Source organism: Theropithecus gelada, chromosome 18 (assembly GCF_003255815.1).
Source record: "Theropithecus gelada isolate Dixy chromosome 18, Tgel_1.0, whole genome shotgun sequence".
In the NCBI taxonomy this organism is placed as follows: domain Eukaryota; kingdom Metazoa; phylum Chordata; class Mammalia; order Primates; family Cercopithecidae; genus Theropithecus; species Theropithecus gelada.
Genome location: NC_037686.1, coordinates 56,170,600 through 56,183,226, shown reverse-complemented (window position 1 = coordinate 56,183,226; position 12,627 = coordinate 56,170,600). Strand labels below are relative to the sequence as shown.

Below are 12,627 nucleotides of genomic sequence, written 5' to 3'. Positions count from 1 at the left end.
TAACATTTTGTAGTTTTAGATTTCAGTCCATGAGCCTCTCTGTATTATTTGGGGTACTCCTGAGAAATAGAATGAATGGGATGTACACATAAACAAATAGATTTATTATGAGAAATTGGCTTATGCAATTATAGAGGCTGGAAAACCCCAAGATTTGCAGGGTGAGTTGGCAAGCTAGAGACCCAGGAGAGCTAATGTTTCAGTTAAAGCCAAAGGCAGAGGAAGAAGCCAATGTCCTAGTCTAAAGATCATCGGGCAGGAAGAATTCTCTCTTACTAAAAGGAAGGATCTGCCTTTTTGTTCTATTCAGGCCTTCAACTGACTGTATGAGGTCTACCCACAGTAGGAGGTACAATCTGCTTTACTCAGTCTTCTAGGTTAAATGATAAATCTCATCCAAAATACCCTCACAGAAACACCCAGAATAATGTTTGACTGAATATCAGGGCACCACATGGCTCAATGAAGTTGACACACAAAATTAACCGTCACACCTTCTTAAGTTTTGCAAATGGTATAAACTTTTGGTTGAGGTATTTTTTTCTTCTATTTGTTTGTTTTTCTTTGTCTATGGACGTCCAGTTGTGGCAGTCCCATTTCTTTTCTTTCCTTTTTTTTTTTTTTTTTTTGAAACAGAGTTTCGCTCTTTTTGCCCAGGCTGGAGTGCAACAGTGTGATGTCGGCTCACTGCAACTTCCGCCTCCGGGTTCAAGTGTTTCTCATGCCTTGGCCTCCCGAGTAGCTGGGATTACAGGCTCGCACAACCACACCCAGCTAATTTTTATAGTTTTAGTAGAGATGGGGTTTCACCATGTTGGCCAGGCTGGTCTCGAACTCCTGACCTCAAGTTATCCACTCTCCTTGACCTCCCAAAGTGCTGGGATTCACGCGTGAGCCATCGCGCCTAGCCTGGCAGTCCCATTTCTTGAAAAGTGTATCTTTCCTCCATTAAATTGCTTTTGCACTTTTGTCAAAAATCAGGTGTATTTTCATGGGTTTATTTCTGGGGCCTATTGATCTATGTGTCTGCCCTTCTGCCAATACCATACAGTTTTCATTAGTGTAGCTATATAATCACTCATGAAATCAGGTAGATTGATTCCTTCCACTTTATTCTTCTTTTAAAAAATATTTTCACTATTTTAATTTCTTTGCCTTTACATATAAATTTTAGAGCATTCCTGTCTATGTTTACAAAAATATTGCTATAGTTTGAATAGGCAGTGCATTAAAATAGTACATCAGTTTGGAAAAAAATTGACATCTTTACAGAGTCTTCTAATTCATGAACATAGTATGTCAGTTTATTTCGATCTTTGATTTCTTTCATCAGCATTGTGCAGTTTTCAACATGCAAGTCCTGTACATGTTTTGTTACATTACATCTATTTCATTTCTTTCAGAAATTATAAATGAAATCATATTTTTAATTGCAGTGTCCACAAGTTCATGGCTAGTATATAACAATGCATTTTATTTTTGTATTATGCAAATTTGCTGGAGATGCTTAATTCTACTAGGTTTTTTTCTTTTTTCAAGATTCTTAGGGATTTTCTGCATCATCAATCATGCCATCTGCAAGTAGGAGTCGTTTTACTTATTCTTTTCTTATCTGTATTATGTTTACTTCCTTTTCTTGCCTTATTGATCTGGCTAGAACTTCCAGGACTGTTGAATGAGAGTGATGAGAACAAGTTTCTTAGCTTTGTCCTTGATCTTATGGAGGAAGCATTCAATATTTCACCATTAGCTGTAGGTTTTTCTACAGATGTTCTTCATAAAGCTGAGGCAGTTCCTCTATATTCTTATATTTCTGAGAATTTTAATTATGAATGGGTGTCAAATTTTGTCAAATGCCTTTTCTACATTGATTGATATGTGATCTTCCTTCTTTCACCTGTTAATATGATAGATTATACTGATTGAATTTCAAATATTGAATTTTAAATATTGAAACAGTCTTGCATCCTTGAAATAAACCCCAGCTAGTCATGGGGTTTACTTATCTTACTTGAAGTAAGATTTACCAATGGAATTTAGAAATCACGGGGTCTCACTCATTGGAGGCCAAAATAAATGCAAAGGAACAATGACATCAGAAAGCTGAACATAGAATCTCTTGATTGTTATTATCTGTAATAGCTGAATTATAGGGATAGTGTTGGGGCAGAACCTGATGCTGGGCCAAGCTGGAATTCTAGCCATTGAGCCACAGCCGCTAGTTCAGGGCCATCTCCAAAGGGAAAAGTTATGCTAAAACAACAGAGAGCAGACTTATTCCAAGAGACTAAGGAAAGAGAAAAGGGAGAGAGAATGGATAGAAATTTTAAAAGAGTTATTAAGAAACATCATAAATAAAGTGGGCATTGGTAGTGTTGAAACAAAAGTCTTAATGCAGCACTCTCAGAAGTTCGATCGACAAATGGAAACCCTTACTTACTAGTCCCCCAACATTGAAGGGCGCTCAACAAATCCACTTTGTTCAACCTAGTTTGGATAAATTTTAAAAGCTGCAAAGCAAAGATGACTATGAGAAACCTGACTTCCAATCACCTGGGGTGGAAGATACACAATGTAGTCAAGATAAGAACTGAAGAAAGGCCGGGTGGGTAGCTCATGCCTGTAATCCCAGCACTTTGGGAGGTTGAGGTGGGTGGATCACCTGAAGTCAGAAGTTTGAGACCAGCCTGGCCAACATGGTGAAACCCCGTCTCTACTGAAATACAAAAATTAGCCGGGCGTGGTGGTGCATGCTTATAATTCCAGCTTCTCAGGAGGCTGAGGCAAGAGAATTGCCTGAACCCAGGAGGCGGAGGTTGAAGTGAGCCAAGATCACGCCACTGCACTCCAGCCTGGGCAACAGAGTGAGACTCCGTCACATACACACACACACAAACACACAAAACAAAACAAACAAAAACTGAAGAAAGAACCTAGGCCCATTGGCTTAATCTCTGGCTGGGGTTCAAGACCAAATGTACGTGAATGGGTAAATAGTCAGGGGTGGAAAAGAAACATTTCTAAAATTCTTTGACATGGGAGCCCCATGCACTGTTTTTCTGTTAGTGAGATTCTAACCAAGCCGACAGTTAGATTGGAAAGATGAAAATACATTTGATGGGATTAATGCGAAAGTTTGGATAAAAACTGGAATGTCTGAACAGACTCTATTTGGAGTGGCTGCATCCCCTTTACATGAATGTACTATGGGGATGGATATTGCCTGAGGAAAATTTCCTTTATCTAGTAATGTAAAACACAAGACAGGTGGATCTGCCCTTCAGACAATATTGATTGGACATGCTAAATGGGAACCAGTAAGATTGCTGAGCCCATGAAGTTGTTAATATTAAAAACTATAGGATACTTGGTGGACAAAAACATGTTAAAAAGACAGTCTGGTACCTGAAAGGGTGAAGGCCACTTCCGTTTTTGGAAACTGATAGCAAATGGGAACCTTCAAACCTGAGTGGCATTTCTCTGGGAGACATTTTGGTCATACAATACGATGATGAACTGGAGCACTTGTTGATGGCAGAGTAGAACTCTTGTATCTATCTGCCACTAGCTTTTGACTCTAATTTTTCAAATTATGTTTACTACCATATCATAAACAGTGTAACTCTGGGACTGTAAGTGAGGTTATAATATTAACACTGATGGCCAAATTTATTGAGAAATTGAGTTAAAAGCCTCCTACTCTACACTGGCTCCTTCAAATGTCAGACATGTTCATTTTACTGTAAGAGAGCTTTGGCCAAAGCAGGTGGCAGCCATGTTGTAAAGGATTCAGTCTTACCCAAAGAGAAGAGTTGACTTTTGCCCTTGGCTTCTGGGAGGTTATCTATGTCATACCTGATAGGAGTGTCTTTGTTTAGATGGGGAGTGGGCAAACTGGATTTTAGGGTGGAGACTGGGCATTCCAGAGAGACCAAGCATGTGAATTAGGTGGGGGCTTTTGTCATGCACTATCAGTCTAGTTGGAGTCTCAGTTCAACCAAGTGGACGATTGATCAAGCCTATGTGCTGGAGTCCCAATAAAAACTCTGGACACAGAAGCTTAGGCAAGCGTCCCTGGTTGGCAATACTCCAAGCATACTGTCACATACCAATGCTGGGAAGGTAACACAGCCTGACTCCATGGGAGATGACAACAGAAGCTTTGCATTTGGAGCCCTCCAGACTTTGCCTTAGGCATTTCTTTCCTTAGCTGATTTTGATCTGTATTCTTTCCCCATAACAAACCATAACTATGAGCATAATGGCTTTTGGTGAGTTCTGTGAGTTCTTCCAGTGAATTATCAAACCTGAGGGTGGTTCAGTAACCTCTAAACTTGCACTGACATCAGAAGTCTTGGACACTATGCCCTCAAATTTTGCAGTTTGGCTAACTCTGCTTAAGTCAAGAAAAAAAGAAAAACAAAAACTTTTTTTTCTCCTTAGCTCCCTAGTATTTCTAGAAACAACAACAAAAATGAAAAGCAAGTAAGCAAACAAAAATATGTGCCTCTATGCAAATTAAAATCACAATGACACTTCGCACCAACTAAAAAAGCTATAATCAGAAAGATGGATGATAACAAGTGTTAGTGAAGATGTAGAGAAATTGGAACCCACATACACTGCTGGTGGGAACACAAAATGTTGTAGTCACTTTGGAAAACATTCTGGCAGTTCCTCAAATAGTTAAACATAGAGTTGCCATAAGATGTAGCAATTCCCCTCCTAGGCATATACCCAAGAGAAATGGAACATATGCCCACACAAAAACCTGTAAATGAATATTTACAGTTAGCATAATTCTAATAGTCAAAAAGTGTAAACAACCTAAATATTCCTCAATTGATGAGTGGAAAGTTAAAATGTGGTATAGTCATACAATGGGGTATTATTTGGCAATAAAAAGAAATGAAGTATTAACATGTAGTTCATATCATGGATGGACCTTAAAAACATTACAGTTAGTGAAAGATAAGATGAAAATGGCTACACATTATGAGATTCCATTTATGTGAAATCTCCTGAATAGACAAGTTTATAGAGACAGAAAGGATGAGGGATTGCTTAGGCTTGGGCAGGGCTTGGGAGGAAATGGGTGGTAACTGCTAATGAGTATAGGATTTTGGGGGGTTGTGACAAAAATGTTCTAAAATTTATGGTAGTGATGGGTCCACAACTGTGACTATATTAAAAACAATTTATTATGAGCTTTATTTTTATTTTTTGTTTTTTGAGACGGAGTCTTGCTCTGTCGCCCAAACTGGAGTGCAGTGGCACGATCTCACTGCAATCTCTGCCTCCCGGGTTCAAGCGATTCTCCTGCCTCAGCCTCCCAGGTAGTTGGGATTACAAGCGTATGCCACCATGCCCAGCTAATTTTTGTATTTTTAGTAGAGACGGGGTTTCACCATGTTGGCCAGGCTGGTCTCGAACTCCTGATCTTAAGTGATCCGCCCACCTTGGCCTCCCAAAGGGCGGTGATTACAGGCCTGAGCTACCTCGCCGGGCCTATTATGCACTTTAAATCGGGAATTGTATGGTATAGTATGTGAATGAGACCTTAATAAAGCTGAGTTGTTTGCGTTTGTTGTTTATTTGTTTTGAACCTGCTTGGTAAAGATGAACTCTGAACTCAATGAAATTGAATTACTTTGGTGATTTCTCAGAACTCCCAGTTAAGGCTTTCAGGTCCTCTGAAAAGCGAAAGTGGGCTGTGACCATCTTCTAAGAACGCCAAGAAAATACGGAATGGAGCCCAGGATTTCAGAGCGTAGTCGCCGGGCTCCCAGGCTGATCCGGCTCCGGGAGCCTCCAGCCGCCCTTTCCGATGCCCCAGGGCCTCCGAGCATCCCGGCGGGTGGTCCCAAGCCGAGGGCGGAACTCCGGGGAGGAGCGCTCCTCACGCCCACACTGGAGGCCGTGGCAGGCCTGGAAACCCCGCCCTGCGGGGTCCTAAGAAGCCACTCGAGCCCCCGAAGAGTCAGTCTTCGCAGCCTTTCCCGGAGCGCTCGCATTAGGCGATGCCCAGAGCCCGCTCGCAGCGCTCAGGGACGGCAGGCCCGGTTTCCACGGGAGAGGCTGCGGACTGTTGGCCCTGTCCCGAGGGGTGGTGGTGGGAGACACCCGGCGACCCCCCAGAGGCGATTCCGGAGGTGGCCGCGGGGGCAGCCTACGCATCCCCTGGAAGCACCGCCCCGCCTGGGTGGTGCCCGCGCCGGCTCCTCCTCTTCCCCTCCGCAGCGGCCCGCCCCGGCCCGCAAACCCAAACACTTCAGTCGCCCGCCCACCGCGCGTGATTCTCGCTTCGCCGCCGTCCAGCCCTGCGCGCCCCGCCTGGCGCCCCCCGCCCGGCCGCTCCGGGCCCCGGGCCCCGCGGAGCGATGCTGCTGCTGGCTGCCGCCTTTCTCGTGGCCTTCGTGCTGCTGCTCTACATGGTGTCTCCGCTCATCAGCCCCAAGCCCCTCGCCCTGCCCGGGGCGCATGTGGTGGTGAGTGGCCTCCTGTTGCTGCGCCCCGACCTCCCCGCCCGCGCGGCCTTTCTGCCGCCCAGGCCGCGCCGCCTGCGTCCCTTTTTCCAGGCCGCGGTCCCCAGGAAGGCATGGCCAAATGGGGAAGGTCACCTGCCGCCGTCCACCCCGGCGCTTTCGCCCCGGCCCCGGCACCCGGCCTCGCGGACCCGCCCTCCACTGCCTCGGGCTCCTCCTAGGGCGGGAGAGCGTGCGACTGGGGACCGCGCCAGCCGCAGGGTTCCCGGGGCCCAGGGGTTCGGTGGCTGCTCGTGAATCCACGCAACATCCCTGGGATGTGGATGTTTTGTCCTCAGTTTTTCCGATGAGTCAACTGAGGCACAGAGAGGCTGAGAAACTTTGCCAAAACACAGGGGTCGGTGGTGCGCAGGGTGCGGCGCACGGTCCCGGGCGGGGGCAAACAGCGGGGAGGTGGGGTCCCAGCCACCGGGACCCGCCGAGGCAGCTCGGAACTGGAAGATGGCCTGTGCGAGTGACTGGAAGAGCCGCTGCCAGAGGATTCCAGGAAGTGACTCACCTGGGGAAACTGCTCAGAACCCAGCGGGCTGGCGGTGGTGGCTTAGCGGTATTGGGACGCCTGTCCCGTCTACACTGCTTGTCTCTGAGCTCAGCGTGGCATCTGCTGATTGCTGCTCCAATGCAATCCTTTGCTGTTTCCTAGTGGGAAGGATGAGCTAAATGACAGGGCTAGTGTGCGAAGAATGAAGGAGAGGTGGATGGGTGTCTTTTGTTTCTTGGCGGAAGCTCGCATATTCAGCGATCCCTGTTGTACAAATGTGGCACCTTTCTTAAACAGAGAGAATGCCTCGTTACCTGCGCCCAGCACTTCCCCGTTTGCAGTGGCTTTCTCACCAGCTTTCTTGTTTGGATCTCCCAATCCCGAGGCCTAGTGAATCGGGGAGTTAGGAATAAGGAGGGTTGATTACAAAGCTGGCCGCACACCTCTTCCTGTCCTATCTCTGCACCGGAGATCGGAGCCTCCCTGCTGAGCTGGTGTAAGATAAGGTGGTCATTTCTCTTAGTGTGCTTTAAATCTGTAGAAGGGTTTGTGAATGCGAAAATGTATCTCTTTAATTTCTCCTTTGTAAAGCTATTAGCTTTTTCCAACACCTCCTGTTCCTAATGGGGGAAAGAGTGTGGATTCATTACAAAAAACAAATAAGGAGAAAGGCAAAACTTGACACACTAAATTCTGAAAGTTTTACATCCGCAAGAGAACTGCTGCCTCAAAAGCATGGCTTTGAACGTTGGATCCTTTCAGAGCTTGTGTTTATAGAGCATAACTTTGCAAAAAGTAAAGTTAAACGCAGAATGAAAATTGGAATTCCTTCTTTGTAAGACAGTTTCACTGAGCCTTGGCTCCAGTCCTTCCAACCCCATCCTGCGGCAGGTCGTAGGTGAAATAATAAATGCTGTGTCTGTTCAGGTGGACCAAGAAGAATTTCTTATTTTTACCATCCTGCTTTAATATGCAGGATTATTATTTCAGACTTTAAATAATGTGAGAATGACATGAATAATTGGCATGGTGTCACCATCTGTCTTCTTTTTTAATGTCATAAGAAGAGTGAAAAGTGTAATTATTGTTCTTGAGATTTGTTAGGAGTTGACTGGGCGGTATTGTTGGGAGAGGGGGCTGATGGTTAGACTGTACATAATTAAGAACAAACTTATAACAATTGTTTCATTTTTAGAACAATTTTATATAGTAGTGTTATCTATCTAGTTACAGTAGTAAAATTGCAGGAAAAAAGCAGAAAATCACCCGCCTCAGTCTGCCAAAGTGCTGGGATTACAGGCGCGAGCCACTGCACCCGGCCAACAACAGCTATATTTTTACAGTAATCTGCTGCTGATAACTGGCTGATTATCCACCAAGTAAATCTCTTAAGTGATGACAGGTTGAAGCTAAAAAGAAGTAAGGGATGCCTATGAGTCCCATAGAGATAGGTGCATTTGCATGGGAGACACTTCCCAATGATGTTAAAATCCTGACATGGAGTCAGAGATTTTCCTCCCAGCATGATTTATGTATAACAGTGAATACTAGGAATAATCTAAATGTCTGATTATAGGGAAATGTTTAAGTTTTGATTTAGCTATTTGATGCAATATTGTGAAACCTTTTCGTTTTTTGACATAATAGGTTATAATTTTTAAAAAACAGGACGCAATACTATGCAATATTATGTAATTTGCATGGGACAGTGACTAGAACGATATGACTGGGTGCGATGGCTCACTCCTATAATCCCAGCACTTTGGGAGGTCAAGGAGAGTGGATAACTTGAGGTCAGGAGTTTGAGACCAGCCTGGCCAACATGATGAAACCCCATCTCTACTAAAAATACAAAAATTAGTTGGGTGTGGTGGCGCACGCCTGTAATCCCTGCTACTTGGGTGTCTGAGGCAGGAGAATCGCTTGAACCCGGGAGGCGGAGGTTGCAGTGAGCCAAGATTGCGCCACTGCACTCCAACCTGGGTGACTGAACAAGACTCTCTCAAAAAAAAAAAAAAAAAAAAAAAAAGAAAGGAAGACAGATAATGTTGCATTGTTCACTTATTCAGTGAAATATGTAATATATATTGAGCCCTCCCCATGCTAAGTGCTAGGAATATAGTGGGGAACTGGAAAAGCATTGGTGTTTTTAATGGAGTTTATGGGTAGGTGATAGGAGAGATGGTTGGAATCAGATAATCACACAAATCTAGCGCTGTTTATTATGTGCATGTCATAAAGAAGAAACATAGTGCTGAAAAGTGTGTCAGTGTGGGGGCAGGGGAGACAGTGAAGCCTTTCCTGAGGAAGTGATATTCGAGCTGAGATTTGATGGGCGAGTAGGTGTCAGATGAAGTGGGGAGAAGAGCATTTTTTGCAAGGGAAGTAGGATATGCAAAGATACTGTGGTTGGAGGGTGCATGGAATTGAAAGACAGCCAGTATAGCTGAACTGTAGACAGGGGTACAATAGGGCAAGAAGAGCTTTACTTTTCAGAGTTTCCTTGTGATTGTATATTACTTTTATACTAAGCAGTCATTTCAAATATATATGCAGGTGGCCATTCTTTTCATCTGTTGTAGAGCTAATCTTGCATAAAGGTGCATTAAGGAAATAAGAGTCATTTGGATTTGGAATCAGAGGCAGACTAATATATTATTTATGAGCTAGATTTATAGGACACTTTTCCACCAGTGAACTCAGAAAAATATTATAGGTGTGCAATTTATGGTTCAATAAGAAAACAGTCGGAGCAGCAGGCCTTGTGATAGTATCTTTCATGCTTACACTTACTCCAGTCATTAAGTTTGGGATGAAGAAGTTACAACAGCTAACCATTTAGTTCTTGTAGATTCATTTCAAGAGCCTGTCATAGTTGTTTTTTATAAAAAAAACTTCCTACAGAGGGGAGATTTCAAGTGCTAAGAATATTTTATGATTTTGTTTTAGGTTACAGGAGGTTCCAGTGGCATCGGGAAGTGCATTGCCATTGAGTGCTATAAACAAGGAGCCTTTATAACTCTGGTTGCACGAAATGAGGTGAGGCTTCTAGATTCATTATTACTGACTGACTTCTTCAACTCGAAATTAGTCAAAGAGGCTGTGCTAAACGTCTTAGCATTCACCTAGAAAGCGCTTCTTCCTTGGTGTCAGATGTGTTTCTTGAACTACTGATTCTCTCTTGTATTTAGGCCAAACACTTCTCTATTGAAATCAGGTCGGCCCCACAAGTATTTATTTAGTACCATTGGCATATTAGGCGACAACGTCATAGATACTGCAGATCCTGAGGTGGGAGAGGCCAAGGTCTAGTTTAAGGAGCACACCTGGCCATAGGAAGCCAGGGAGGGCCCCTCAGCCAGGCCTAAAGTGCTGGAAGCAGTGATTCTAGAGCTGATATCTGAAGGTGTGTAGGTGTTTCTCTATAATTTTTCCCTATGATTTGCTTAAGACATGATAGATATCTTTAGTGAAATCTAGACACCAAAGAGGAACCTCGTCCCTCCCTAGAAGTTTAGCAAAATGTGTTTTTCTGTATCAAGTCAACACAGAATCTGTTTTTATTTTTTGTCAGGGCTTGTTTCTGTCTTGCCAAAGTTGTTTTTAGACCACAAAGCAGTGACACTGTGTGCACGTGAACTGTCATGACGTCCTCTTGCTCCCCATATGGGTACTGGAGGAAAGTGACCTCAGAGCTGGCTCGTCCGCTGCTGCAATTCTATGCCTGGCATAGTGCTTGGCACATAGCACATGCTCAGACATGTTTGTTGAATGAAGAAATGAAGGGAGGAATGATGGAGAGCCTGGGAATGTCAGCATGGCATACTTCTGTGGGGATCTTGGACTCACCCATGTGCAAGGAGGGTGATAGTATGGTAACTGCTCAAGTGGGTGGAGGGCTGGACAGGACCCAGTAAGAATGGCAGGCCAGGAAGGGCCTTGGGGGGAAATTTAAATAATGTCGCAGACTTAGGCTTGGACCTCTATTATTTCTTTCTTTCTTTTTTTTTTTTTTTTTTTTGAGACAGCATGTCACTCTGTTGTCCAGGCTGGAGTGCAGTGGCATGATCTCGGCTCACCGCAACCTCTGCCTCCTAGGTTCAAGTGATTCTCCTGCCTCAGCCTCCTGAGTAGCTTGGACTATAGGCGCACACCACCACACCTGGCTAATTTTTACATTTTTAGTAGAGACAGGGTTTCACCATATTGGCCAGACTGGTCTCGAACTCCTGACCTTGTGATCCGCCTGCCTCGGCCTCCCAAAGTGGTGGGATTACAGGTGTGAGCCACTACGCCTGGCCTGGACGTCTGTAATTTCTTTTACAAACCAAGAACGGCAAAATTAGCTACCTTATATTTATAGCTTGACTTTTCTAACAATGAATTTGCTTTGGCATTGAAGCCACTTTACATAAATGAAAACACAAATTTAATGAAATGGCATTTTGTGAGTTTTAAACACCAGTTTTGATGCAAGTAAATAAAAGTGGAGGCAGAGAAGGCCAGCATTTCAGGCCCTCAGGAGCTCACATGGGGCCTTTGCATTGCTAGAAATGAATGAGCTGAATGAAGAACCTGTGGTGTTGAGTAATTCATTCTTTTTTTTTTTTGAGTCACGGTTTCGCTCTGTAACCCAGGCTGGAGTCCAGTGGCGCGATCTTGGCTCACTGTACCCTCTGCCTCTAGAACACCTGGGATTACAGGTGTGTGTGAGCACACCTGGCTAATTTGTGTGTGTGTGTGTGTGTGTGTATATATATATGTATTTTTTCTTTTTTTAGTAGAGACGGGGTTTTACCACGTTGGCCAGGCTGGTCTCAAACTCCTTACCTTAAGTGATCCACCTGCCTCGGCCTCCCAAAGTGTTGGGATTACAGGCATGAGCCACTGTACCTGGTCTCACTCTGTCGCCCAGGCTGGAGTGCAGTAGCACAATCTCGGCTTACTGCAACCTCTGCCTCCCAGGCTCAAGCAATCCTCTCACTTCACCCTCTTGAGTATCGGGGACCACAGGTGCTCGCCACCACGCTTGGCTAAGTTTTTGTATTTTTGGTAGAGACGGGGCTTCGCTCTGTTGCCCAGGCTGGTCTCAAACTCCTGAGCTCAGGTGATCCACTCACCTTGGCCTCCCAAAGTGCTGGGATTACAGGGGTAAGCCACCATGCCTGGCTGAAAAATTCTTTCTTTTCTAATGTAACTTTTAATTCCAGTCTTTGCAAAGTCAAGCTGTATGTATCTTTAGTCGTAGGACAATATTATTTCATTATAGACATATTCAGGTTTAGAAACCCTGCATTACCTTTTGGAAGATTTCGCTTACACTTTGGTTCCTCTCTATTGCATGATATTATTTAAGTTACTTTTTACAGCAAATGAAGAAACTATAATCTGATACCTGTTTTCTTGTGATTAAGTAAAACAAACAAAATTAGGACCTTGGAAGAATTACACAATTACACGGGTAACCTTGCTTAAGAGTATTTTATAGTAGCCAGGCCTAGTTTCCCCAGTCTATCCAGAAAGTGATTCTTACTCTGTTTGGTTTTATAATAGAAGAAAATATTGGACAAAAAGCACTGTTGACAGGGAGTCACACATACC

At 44.1% G+C, this 12,627-nt stretch overlaps 1 protein-coding gene across 3 annotated transcripts in view; it reads left to right on the top strand.

Moving 5' to 3' along the window:
* Nucleotides 1-5,667: 5,667 nt before the first annotated feature.
* Nucleotides 5,668-12,627, top strand: part of KDSR (3-ketodihydrosphingosine reductase) — a 37,117-nt gene continuing 30,157 nt past the window's right edge. For 2 of the 3 annotated variants that reach the window (XM_025365087.1, XM_025365086.1), the window contains exons 1-2: nt 5,965-6,488; nt 9,976-10,065. In XM_025365087.1, the coding sequence (XP_025220872.1) occupies nt 6,381-6,488; nt 9,976-10,065 (198 nt within the window). In that variant the 5' untranslated portion in view covers nt 5,965-6,380. Of the gene's footprint in view, nt 6,489-7,188; nt 7,536-9,975; nt 10,066-12,627 lie in introns of those variants that run through there. The other variant, XR_003116636.1, reaches the window with a different exon arrangement.